Source organism: Homalodisca vitripennis, chromosome 4 (assembly GCF_021130785.1).
Source record: "Homalodisca vitripennis isolate AUS2020 chromosome 4, UT_GWSS_2.1, whole genome shotgun sequence".
NCBI classification, from domain to species: domain Eukaryota; kingdom Metazoa; phylum Arthropoda; class Insecta; order Hemiptera; family Cicadellidae; genus Homalodisca; species Homalodisca vitripennis.
In genome coordinates this window covers 173,591,043-173,604,589 of record NC_060210.1, presented here as the reverse complement: position 1 = coordinate 173,604,589, position 13,547 = coordinate 173,591,043, and the positions used below count along the sequence as shown (strand labels likewise).

The 13,547-nt window shown below is 30.6% G+C and overlaps 1 protein-coding gene across 1 annotated transcript in view; it reads right to left on the bottom strand.

The window, feature by feature from the left end:
- LOC124360670 (cyclin-dependent kinase 8) overlaps nt 1-13,139 on the bottom strand; it is a 39,732-nt gene extending 26,593 nt beyond the window's left edge. Inside the window, exons 1-6 of the mRNA XM_046814489.1 lie at nt 12,933-13,139; nt 10,555-10,633; nt 7,695-7,805; nt 6,738-6,878; nt 4,432-4,621; nt 1,420-1,534 (exon numbers count right to left, since the gene is read on the bottom strand). Of these exons, the coding sequence (XP_046670445.1) occupies nt 1,420-1,534; nt 4,432-4,621; nt 6,738-6,878; nt 7,695-7,805; nt 10,555-10,633; nt 12,933-13,063 (767 nt within the window). The 5' untranslated portion in view covers nt 13,064-13,139. The remainder of the gene's footprint in view (nt 1-1,419; nt 1,535-4,431; nt 4,622-6,737; nt 6,879-7,694; nt 7,806-10,554; nt 10,634-12,932) is intronic.
- Between the last annotated feature and the right edge of the window lie 408 nt (nt 13,140-13,547).

Sequence of the window (13,547 nt, the reverse complement as noted above, 5' to 3'; positions counted from 1 at the left end):
TCATTTGTACAATACCAAAATGTCCTATAAGCAATTCATCTAGAACTTGCTGTTGGTACACTTGCATCTAGAAGTTTTCTTGGTACACGTATCTTCCAGCCTTTTAAAATACACCTGTCTTGTAGTCCTAGTTCACTGTTATGATATCCAAACTGTTCTACAGATTTGCATTTTTTTAGAGCATCTAAAACTGGTGATAAATACTTATATTTAGCAGTTTCTTCAGCAATCATTTTACTATCAACAAGCAGAGATTGAAGTTAACTAATTTGAAAACAACTGCTATCATCCATGTCCTTTGCACTATACTCGATAGGGAAACGAGATGAAAAGTCTGCTGTACAGTGTTCATCTGATCTTCTGTACGCTATACTGTAATTGAATCCAGAGAGAAAATGTGCAAAATTAAATACCCTTGTAGCCGATATTGATGACAGATTTTAGTACGGATGAAAAACGGATACCAATGGTTTGTGATCTGATACTAGAATAAACTTCCTTCTATAGCAGTAAGAGAAGTACTTCTTCAGTCCCCAGTAAATACTCATTGCTTCTTTGTCAATTTGACTGTATTTACGTTCACATGGTGTTAAAGTACGCAAACTGAAACTTATTGGCCTTTCAGTGTCATCGCTATGTCTATGAGATAAAACTGCGCCTAGTCCGACTGGAGACATGTTGGTCGCCAAAACAAGAGGTAAGTCCGGGTTAAAGTATACAAGTACATTGTCACTAACAATTTCTTGCTTTATTTTGCTGAACCTTTTTCACACCTTAGAGTCCAATCAACAGGTTTACCCTTTTACGATAATTGATTTAGTGGAAAAAGTTTAGAAACCAGATCTTTAATAAACTTGTAATAGTTAGCAAGTCGTAGAAAAGTTCTCGGTTCACTTACATCAGTTGGGCGTTTGCTGCTAATTATTCCTTTAATCTTTTATTGCGTCTTTTGAATCTTCTGATATCGATCCCAATATTCTTCTATTATCTCCACTTTTGCCTTAACCTCATTTGTGCTTAAAGTACTCTCCAGCATTCGTTTTGCTTTTGTAAATTATCCTTTTAAAATAGCTCTCATTTTGTGTAGCCTTGGTAGTTCTTTTATGAGTTTGTCATTGTTATCACTAGTTTTCCTCATCGCCATTATTATATCTTACTTAAAAGTTTAAATAAAACATATTAAAAACTTATAGTGTTCAGTTTATTCTGAACTAAACAACATATATCTTTATTGTAAATATAAACATCTGTTATCTATTAGATAAATATAAACATGTGTTTTAAGACACATCAATACCTTTGAACCGAATGAAACCGAAAATCAAAGGGACATTATAGATTATTCAGGAAACTCATCCCTATACATTCCTAAAACTTCTGGAACTGCTAATTGATAACACTATAACAACTATTCCTCACCTGTCCAGCTGATCATGATGATAGGGATTACTCGTTTTTATATCTTCTTGACGACAATGAAATATTGGCTCGGACGTCAAAAGCTCCGCAAAGATACAACCAATAGCCCAAATATCTAAAATAGTCAAATTAATCTTTATTGCTTTAAGAAAATTGTTGTGAAACTGTTCAGCTATTCATTCACACACATATTCTGTTTATATTAAAGTACAGCCCCAACTATAATATATTGACTTCCAGATTATCAGAAGAATTTTATTGAAGAAGCTGAAAATACCAAAAGCATGGATTGTACAGTGATGAAATTATTAACATTGTGCTCCTTTAGAACAACTTATTGAACATATTTTTCAACTGCAGGACAGAGTCTAAAAGACTCTAAACTATTAGAATTTGATAAAGTGTTGAATATTTTATTAGTTTATCGCCATCCCTTAAATCTTAAATGATACAAGGCGTGTTCAGAAAGTAACGTTTGAAAAAAAAATACAAGTAGAACAATTAGTTTTCAACAAAATGTTATTTTTATATGAAAGCCCAAACCTTAAACTATTTTTCGACATAATTTCCACCGGCGTTCAAACATGTCCTAGCAGAAGATCAATTTGTCTATACCCTTTTCATAGGAGGTTCCCGCCAACGAATGTAGCCACGACTCCTCGGCATTTTTCACTTCATCGTCAGTTCCAAAGCGTTGGTCGTCTAGCTCACACTTCATGTGCAGGATCAAGTGGTGGTCAGATGGTGCCAAGTCTGGGCTGTAGGGCGGGTGATCGAACTGCTCACAACGAAATTTTCAAACCAATGTTTGAGTGTCACCAGCGGTATGGGGCCAAGCATTGTCATGGAGCAACACAATTCAGTTACTAAGCAATACTCTCCATTTGTATATTGAATTGCCCGCCTTAGTTTTCTTAAGATTTCACAATACCTTGCCGCATTAATAGTTTCACCTCTTGGGAGAAAATCAGTCAGCAAAACACCTTTCCGATCCCAAAAGACAGTGCACATGATTTTTTGCAGACATTGTCGTCCTGAATTTTTGTTTCTCTGGGGATTGCATGTGTCCCCTACATTGACTGCTGTTTGAATTCCGGTGTGACATGACGGACCCAGGTTTCGTCACCTATCACAATTTTGTTTCAAAAATCCTCACCATGATCACTGTACCGTGTGAGAAAAGTCAAAGCACTTCCGAGTCTCTTGGTTTTGTACATGTCAGTGAGCATTTTTGGAACACATCGGGAACACAGCTTGCGATAACGTAAGCGGTCCGTAACCATTTCATACAAAAGAGTGTGTGAAATTTGTTGGAAATCGTCAGTGTTGTCAAAGTGAAACGTCTGTTCTCTTGGATTTTTTCATCAACTTCTCTTACCAGATCATCGGTGACGAGAGAAGGCCGTCCGCTCTGATTCTCATCATGCACATTTATTCAACTGTCATTGAACATTCTAACCCACTTTCTCACCATTCCTTCACTCATCACGTCTTCCCCATAAACATCTCGAAGTTGACGATAAATTTCAGCCGGTTTCACATTCTTTGCGTTCTAAAATCTTATTACAGAACGAATCTCACAATCAACGGGATCACTAATTGTCTTAAACATTTTAAACGCTCAAGGAAAACTGAAAACACAACGTAGAACAACTAAAATGGTGTGAGTCGATAGCCAGTGAACAAGGACGACTAGTGCGCATGCCTGGAACATTGATTGCAGCACTGCGGCGGCAGTAGAATGAAATGGTACTTTCTGAACACGCCTAGTATAAAATAGGCTTTATCGTAATTACTGCACTTGCTGTGCCAATAATCCAATAAAATTATGGAAAATACTTTAATCCCACATAAATGATTGTAGTTCAAGTATTTAAATTGTTTAGCTTTGTAACGTTTTTCTAGAGAAGCTCCTCAGAGGCGTTACCTATCTGAATACCCAAGAATCAAAAGGGCTGACATAAATTGTTGCCATTTATCATAATAACACAATATAAATACGGAACAGATTGTTAACATAGAGGTAAATACATTGTAGAAACTGCCACAGATGTATACTTTTTCTATACTTAAAAAATTCAAAATATGTAACATTCAAAAACAAAATTAATTTATATAACACACAAAATAAAAATAATAATAATGCTACAAGTTGATTTTCACTATCCTAGTAGAACCTTAAATAGCCATGTATAGTAGTAGTATTGAATATCTATAATTCTTTAGAATCACTCATAAATAAATATCCACACAACAATTTCACTAAGCTTTTTTATAGTGGGTTTTTAAAACACCCCTTCTAAAGCTTTTATAAATTCCTTGCATTAAAAATATTGAATTTTAGATGTGTAACAGTTTATATGTGAGTATGTGTATGTATTTATGTGTATAAGTGTGTGTATGTTTGTGTGTATGTAAATACTTTTTTATAATTAATTGCTTTATTCATCTGGTTCTAGTGCATTTTAAATAACTCTTTGATTATGTACACATTATTGGATAAATCACTAGTTTAATCTAGAAATATAAATGCCAAAGAGCCACTAAATCTAATTTTAATTTGTGACATAAATTTTTAGGTTAAAGATTATAATCAAAAGATAATTATGTCATTTAAATGCAAATTAATGTTATGTTTTGACTTTGCCTAATGGCTGTATCATGACATTGTCAATGATTATAACTATCTGTATGACAAATAAAGACTTATTATTACTAGTAAAATAATTTCGATCTTTGAACAGGTTCCTTCCAAAGTCAAATAAAACTATGAAAATTCACCTCCAAAGTACATTTAGGGATAAATCAATTCTGCTGAGTAATACCAACTAATTTTGATCCGGCTATGATCACGCACTATCAGAACATTAATAAATCTTGACTTAATAAGTGTTGTGGTTTTTATCAAATTTGTCCAAATAATGCCTATAAACTGTCAACTAGGATGAAAAATATATTTATCTTTAGTAAAAACAAATGTATTTGAACTATTAGCAATAAATGTGTACAAACCGATGGCCTTTGTGTAGTGTCTTGCCCCCAAGAGCAGCTCTGGTGCTCGGTACCAGAAAGTGACCACCACAGGATCAAGGTCTGCCAGAGGTTTGAGAGGAGCATTGAACAGACGAGCAAACCCCATGTCAGCAATCTTCACCCGACCTCTTTCTGACCCTTCTCCCATTACAAGAATATTTGCTGGTTTCTGAAATGCAAGTATTAGTAAAACGTGTACATAGGCTTAACCAGAGCATATTAGCACTCTACCTCTATGGCCTTCTATATCAAACAATACTTGATGGTTTCTGAAATAATTCACAAATTTTACTTTCTTTAAGGAGTGATTTTTGAAGGGTTGTTTTTACAAGTTCTGACAAAATAAACAAATTTCATACAGCATATTTTTACCATCATAATGAAATAAAGTTTATTGCATGTAATGTTTTATCATAAAAAATGCAATATAGTACATGTGTAAATGTCACAACTTGATTCATATATTTGAGCATAAAATATTTTCACATTACCCAGTAAATTAATGCAATGAAAAAATGCATTATAAATCAAGATACTTTTACTCTATAGCCATTATATAGTAATATAAATTATAAACATGTCAAAAAATATGAAATTAATTTCATTGTGAAATATATTTTAATACAGAAAAATTTATTTTCATTGTCCTTATAAAATTAGGTATGTTTATTTCTCTTTATTTATTATGTGAAATAATCTTATAATAAGAACTGCCAATATATATATATATATATAATATATATATATATATATATATATATATATATATATATATATATAATTAAGGTTTATTAAGGTAGGTTTAATAACAGTGAATAATAGTACGTATTTAAAATGCATTAGTTGTTTTAAATTTGTTACTGGCACAATCTGGAATAAAAGTTACATATTAACTATTCTTTGCAATCTGTATCACTACTGATCAACCACTGATTTAAAATTTAAATTATTAACAAATGTTTCTGCATCTTTGACGGACTTCAACTGAAAGTGTCAATAGATGTTTAGTGTCAGTTCAATTTGGATTTTAACATAAATAAATATTACCATCTTTTCCGATTTACAAAATATTCCAGGTAACTTTTCAGAACTTTGTTTCATATAAACCTTTCTCAGAATTCAACAAATATTTTACAAAAAGAATTAGCTGAATTGGTTCAGCCGTTGTTGATATTAGTGCTGAGCAACACATTGTGTGATTCATTCTAGCTTATAAGATTATTTTCTCATAATATATGAAAAAATGTATATTACTACTGCAAAGCAGAGTACCACTAAAAATGTGGGAATCACAACCTTCACAAAGGTCTTAGACTAATAGTCTTACCAGATCTCTATGTAGTACCCTGTTAGAGTGTAAGTAATGTATGCCATATCTGGTAAAGTAAATAAATAAATTCTTTATTGCCTTCACAACAATATTGTTGGTAGCAATGTTAAAAACACTTGACATTTTGAATGTTTTATAGTATAGTAATAATAATAGTTAATAATATCCAGGAATATTCCAAAGAATGTGATATCATTGACTTCATTCATAATCAAGTCATTTAACATAATATTTTGGTCCTACATCATTAGTGTAGCGACTACAGAAAGTATTACAGTTAGATTTTAATAGATTTATCTTCAAACAATTTCAAAAAAAAAGGATGCATAATGATTGAGATCCTCAAACATCTTAATTTCCAAATCAGGTTTATTTTTTGTACTCATGCACAAAGTAGTATTATATCCAAACTGTATAATTTACTGAATTAAGACAGTTGAGTCACAATTATTTATATACGTTAAAAATAACAAAGGACCCAGAATCAATCCCTGAGGGACTGCATACTTTATATCCAAATAATTAGATAACAACCCTGAGATATCACCTTGATTTCTATTTTTGAGATAAGATTCAAGCCATCCATGTGCACTCCTTCTATTGCATAATCAAATAGTTTTTGTAGCATTATTTTTTTATCCACACAGTCAAAGGCTTTTGAAAAGTCTAAAAATACTCTAACTGTAAATTATTTTTCTAAGACATCAATAATGACATCTACAAGTTTTACTATTGCGTCAGTAGTAGTGGATACCATAATGAAATCCAAATTGATTTTTTGAGAGTATGTTTTATTTATTAAGATAGTTGTTTAATCTAATTAAAACACCTTTTCATAAAATTTGCTAAATACAGGTAATATAGAAACAGGTCTATAGTTTGTTGGAACATTTGTGTCTTCTTTTTTATATATATCTAAGTAATAACTTAGGCTAATGAGTTATAATACTCTTACCAGATCTCTATGAAGTACCCAGTTAGAGTGTAAATAATGTATCCCATCTAAAATCTGGTAAAGTAATGACTTCACCATTGCTTTAGGAACCATCACCGGTTTCTTATTAGCTTTAGCTGCTCGATGGAATTTGATAATATGCTGTAAAAGAAGGAAATATTTCAAAATTGTAATTAATTGTAATATAGGAATTAAGATAAAAGCTACATGTACATGTCAATTTTGCTATATGGGAAGAAACCAATAAAACATGAACTTAAAATGTTTTGAGTTGCTTCATTGGTGTGTTTAGTATTAACACACAATAATAATAATAATAAACTTGAGTTTTACATTTGTTTGTCACAAAACTGTTTAAGTTACACATTTGTATATAATATATAAACGTTATTTAGTATAACTTTATTACAATAATAAAAAAACTATAATTTAAAATAATTATTATTTTATAATTTAAAAAATAAAATGTATATATTAAAAACAATATATAGGTATATCTGTATGTTCTCTAAAAGTGATACAAGATTTTTCCTCATCACCAAACACATGATACTTTTTCCCTCACAAAGCCTATTAGGACTCATCTGTGAATAAGGTAGTTTCAAAACTTAAGTACAAATGAAATAAACAAAATTATTAATAAATAAAAACGTTATTTGCTACCTCACTAGGACATATTTGTCCTACCTAGTATCCACATCTATAAGAATTTGTTGACTAAAAATATTCAACCTGAGGTGTGGTACAGTATGAGTTTATTTAATTTTAAACAACTTAGGCATAAAACTAGATAAACCAAACCTACTGAAATAAACCAAACAGCAATACATGGAAGAGACTTTTTCATGGTACCAAGTCATCTGAGCTTGAGGGTTTTAAGACAGTTATAAAAAGAATGCCCTTTATAATATAATTTAAATAAAAAAAGAGCTAAACTATAACTCTGCGTCTACTTACCCACAGATCATGTTCTGCATAGTCAAACAAGAGCCACACCTTTCGGTCATTATGTGAAAGAAAAACTCTAATCAAATTAATTACATTTGGGTGTTTCAGCTCTCTCAGTAACTGAAAACAGATTTATTCATTTTAAAACAACCTTTTATACTGTGAGGTAGAAGAAATATATCTTATATTAAAGCATTATGATGCCATTGGTACAAAGATAAACTATTATTCTTTTTATCCCAAGACTAATAGAAATATGGTTTTAGAATTTTATTCATTATTGTTTATTGTAAGATAGTCTACACATCTATACACCTGCTTTATTTACTTATTTTGGATTGATTTTTACAAGTTTTTTTTAGTAAATGCTTTTTATATTAGTTACTAGGCTTACAAGACCAATGACAACTAATATCTGCTTGTACGATACACTGAGACAAAACATTGCTAAAAATATTACATTTTTAAAATTCTTTGACCTCACTGTGAAGAGCCATTTTCAATGAACAGATGAAAACGCAGTTAATTACTTAGAAGGCAATTAAACCAAAACTATAATTAGTAATAAATCAATATTCCCTAGTCATAGGTGTATTGAAGAGGGCATAGCTATATTATCTTAAGATAGAGCACTGCACAATAATCGAATTTTGGTTATTTCTTTTAGTGTAAGTAAGTTATTACAGTTCCTTGAAATATCATAAAATATTTTTTTATTCAATAATTTTTCTCATTTTTGGAGATGAATAGGTAAAGTTCCAACAATTTTTATTACCTTTTTTGTTTTTTCTAAAAGTGAATGTTTTCATCACTTATGTATCTATTTCTCAGGAATGGTAAATGATTTCATAATTTTTGTTTACTGCTCCGGGGCATGCCTTCTATAAGCTAAACCGAAAAGTATTTTTGTTTATATATTAATCTGACATTTCACAATAAAAAAACCCACCATTACTGAGAGTTTTCTGTAGGTTAAACCTCCTTTAAACTGGGAGTGCTAACTTAAAACAATTATTATTTTATTTAGGACCAACAGGACCTTCTCGAAATCATATTGTCGTCCTATTGTGCTATATAGCTCTCAATAGAAAGGTCCTAGAGATTTGAAACTGGATACATAGATTCCTCTTGGCCCAAGAAAGTTTACTACTAAGCTTGTGGTCAAAATGTCAAAGGGCAGTACATCTGTCAGTTAGTCTACCCGTATGTGTGATATGACTCGATAGAAATGTCATAGACTTGAAAATTGATAAATATGGTTTGTTCTTAGTCCAAGGAAGAAGTCTATTGATGTTGTGGTCAAAAGGTCAAATGGCTATCTCTGCGCAATAAGTCATTTGTTCTGTTCCTCTATGGTGACACCACTAATACCACTGTGGACTATGACTATTCCGCTACAATCTAGTCATCTGTTTTCTGCTTTTGCTGCTGCTCTATTGTTCAAAATGTGGGTTTTATTATATAGCGTAGTTTAGTGAGTTTTTACTTTCATAGAAAACTGTAATATTTTCTGGTATAAGTTATTACTGTGCTATGTAAAAGTACATGGAATTGTACAATAGGAAATGCTATAATCTGATAGTTTAGTGTTTGTTTATATTTTTTATGTAATGTTAGTTGTATAATTTGAAAGATGAAATGTGTAATTTTATGTAAAAATACAAGTTGACAATTAATATTAGTGACAAACTATGTAAATGTAAATATTTTAACACCACTATTTACGTAGCTAACTTTTCAAAATGTGTTCAATAAATAATTTGGGATTTTAAAAAATATTATTTTTATTGTATTTTTTCAACAACTAATTCACCAGTGAAAATAACATAAAAATACAATTTATTCAGTAAACTCATCATTATTCTTGTGCAGCAACCCATTTTTATCAAATTGCAAATTTTTTTATCTAAAACGTACAAACTTAAATTTACAAGATCATAAATAAAATTGACAGTTTCATTGCAGATGGTAATATTATTATCATCTTAATTATTATATATATATATATATATATATATGTGTGTGTGTATATATATATATATATATATATATATATATATATATATATAAGTGGAGTCCCACTAATCCAAACACGTCCAGGAAGAAATCTGTATACTTACTTATAATGATAATGCACAATAGCAAATAATTATCTAAAAGATGAAAATGGGAGCATCATACAATAAAAAAACTTTTATTAAATACACGTACAGTTTTTATTAGGACGAATTTCGTACGGTACAGTACATTACATAAATAATGAAGTTTATATCTTAAAACGCTTTACCACTAGAGAGAGGCTCACCATTGTCAGTTCTAGGGCTTAATCAGATCATTTATCTGAGAAAGAACTTTTTTACGAAATAAATCTTAGATGTTGTGTTGTACTTAGATGTTAATGAAAGGTGTTAGTTTTAAGGGGAGACCACTTAGAGAACTATTACAAGTTAAAATAAACTAAGGAAGTGTGACATTCAGAGATGAATAGACCTAGTAATAGTCAAAGACATAATCATATTCTTGATTGCCAAAAAACAATCTTTACAGTCAAATTCTGTAGAAAAAAAATGATTAGTATTTAAAACAACAATTAACATGTAAAACAAGCTAAAACTATAAATACATACAGTAAAAATATATTTAAACAAACTCTTAGTCCTAGACAACATTTTTAAATGAAGTGCAAATTTTAGTTGTTGGTGTAAATAAAGTCATAGGTTGTAATGAGACATAATTGATAAGATGTAAACAAACATTAGTATATTGGTCTAACAGATTGACAAACTTACAGAGGTTGTTCAACTCAAACAGTTTGTAGGCCTACAAGGTTTAGTGACTGATTATTGGCTTAGTGCATACACCTACTTACAGCAATTTCTCTGCAAGCAGACATTGACAGACCCGTGCCCTCTATCTGTTTCAGAGCAAACTCTCTATTCATGTCTGGCCTGAAATACAAACAAACAACAATTTTCTCTATGAATCAGACAGACTGCATCGCAAAACTAGGAAATTGTTTCTCAACAGTGACTTGTCACATACATATTATTATGCACAAAATTACTGCAGAATTTGAGAACAAAAAGTTTAAATAATTAAAATCTATTTTTTACTAAAAGGTAGGTATAATTTGGAGTATTTAGTTGGATTAATATTTGAATTACTGAAAACCTACAAATCTGAGTTTGTGTTACTGGAAGAGTACAATCAGAATAAAATAGATCAAATCTGTACTATTAGATAAAAATCTAATAGTGTCTTCCTGTGTTAGTGTAATGTGTGCATGTTTCTGTGTGTGTTTACTCAATCACTTAAAAACCACTGGATCTCCATAGCTAAGCTTCATAATAAACACTTCATATTTAAAATTTTTTGCAACCACTCTTGAGTACAGGACGAATATACTTTTACCTGTAGATTTTAGCAAATAATAAGAAAGCAGGGTTAGGTCCGTGTAAAACGAAAAGACAAAGTTACTATCTTTTATTGTAAATTTAAAGACTGTTAATAATACCCATCTTATTGCCTTTGTACAGAAGTAGGTTTCTCAAACCTGTGTATGGTATATATATATATATATTTTCTTGATTGGGAAACAATGCAAAATCAACTACAAAATAACAAAAATACTAAGATCAGAGTAAATTACAATGGCCATAAATAAATACACACTTTTTATACATTTTCTTGATCGTGACAACAAGCCAAACTCAACATTGGCATCATAAATATAAATCACTCAAAAAGAAGTGCTAATACATGTACAAAGCCTACAAAATCATGTGCAAAACTGCGGGTAACTGCTAGTATGTTGCTAAAATAGCGTTAAATAGGTTTGATTAATACCACATTTGTCCAAAAGCAGTTGACTCTCAATAACTGGACATCCTGTTTAGAACATAATATGGTGGTTTTCAGTGACAGTTTTGAAACCAAGTTTGTCAAAATAATTAGCTAAAAATTGTATATCAAATTCTGAGATTCTGTGATTCTATAGGGTAGAGCACAATATGCGGAGTACATAGCAATGGCAGCTCACACCAATTACTGTGTACTTCGGTAACAAAATATTTTGTTTTAAAAAACTCAGTTTCGCCCTATTCTGAAATGTTGTATGTATGTAGTCAGTTACAGTGTAAATAACATACATGTTTTTCCAAAAAATCGAAGGGGGCATTTTTTGGAATTTTTTTACAGTTTTTGGATGAACAAAATAACTTAAATTTCAAAATGTATGAAACATAGTTGTGTGATATATCAAAATTAAAGAGCATTTCAAATAGAAAAGAATGCAAAAGCTTTGAGCACTTAAGCTTCAATAGTCTTTAAACCACATTACTTAGAAAATATTAAGACATGACCACAACTGCCTTTTTGTGGATTTTTAACAGCTTATCACTAAAAAACCTAGAGGCAAAAAAATGTAAAATTTTATATTTTACATTTTAACTAGTCTTTGTAGGTACAACTTCCATACAAAAAGTCAACAAAATGTGAGAGGTCAAGATCCAAAATTACTTTTTTATAACAAATCACTCAGCCCAGCTGTTACTAAAACAACAATATCCTGGTAAAAGGTTACGACTGAATTACTTGTCACACCAAATCTGCAGATATGTTGACAGCAAATGCAGTGGTTATGCACAAGTTTTGTTTCTGTCATACACATTTATTCTTCAAAATATTCAAATGTAGGCCTAATTAAATGTTATATTGTTTTGTTGGTAAAATGTTATAAATGCATATATGCCTATCCTAAATTGTTTTTATTCACCATAATATTATTATTACTATACTGTAATTTGAAATCAACCTAATTAAAATATAACTTGGTTTTAGTAGTTATAGTGAGGATTCTTTACTCATGAATATCAATGATTCGTTATTATCGATCACTCAAGTGTTGGATGCTTATACTGCAGCCATATTCATAGTTTAGGTATTTCTAATCGATACCTAATTTGGTGCCTCAATGGTGGTGGTGGCCACTTACTAAACTGCAGCCCAAAAGATTACTTTTCATGAAGTGTAGAAATAGCTTACACTTAGCTAATAAAAAAGTTAATTAAAAATACAGTAATCTGAAAAATATTTTTTGAAATTTTAACTTTGAGCTATAATATAAAGTAAAATCATAAATTTAAATCACACAAAATCATTAAAATGATACACGCATTGGTTAGACTTAACTACAATCCCTAGCTAATCTCTACTTATCATAAACAGCCTGTAATGAGGTTAGTTTACCCGTCTTTTCTTCGAGCTTTATACACATGTCCATAAGTACCTCTCCCAACTTTACATCCCTCATAATCGAACAAATCTTCCACTTTAGTCCGTTCATTTGCAGTTTTAACTTTAAATTCGTAATCCATCATTGATAACAAATTAATTTGCTACTAATACAACTTCAAAACAATCATAAACTTCAACTGACACAAGCACAGTCACTGCCAGTCTGTCAACTGAACTGAGAAGAAACGAGAAAATGTAAACTAACGTACTGCGCTAATACCAACCTACACTGTCCGTTGTATTATTACTCTACTCTATATAGCATTACAGTTATGTCACGATCAGTCCTCCAACCTAATCTAACGCTTTCATCAGGATAGTTTTTCTCATGATATAAAATTAACCATTTCTCCCCCCTTAAAATTAAAAAGAAACTACATTTTATTATTATACATATTTACGGTTAAAAATAATTTGTCAATCTAATTGTATAAGTTTACAATAAATTCTGTTTATTTTATAGAATGTTTCAGAATTGGACCACAATTAAATTTTTTCATTCTAAAAATGATGGCTGGGACATCTCATGTACCTTCCTAATGTGGTTGTCTCAATCTGTGGTACTTC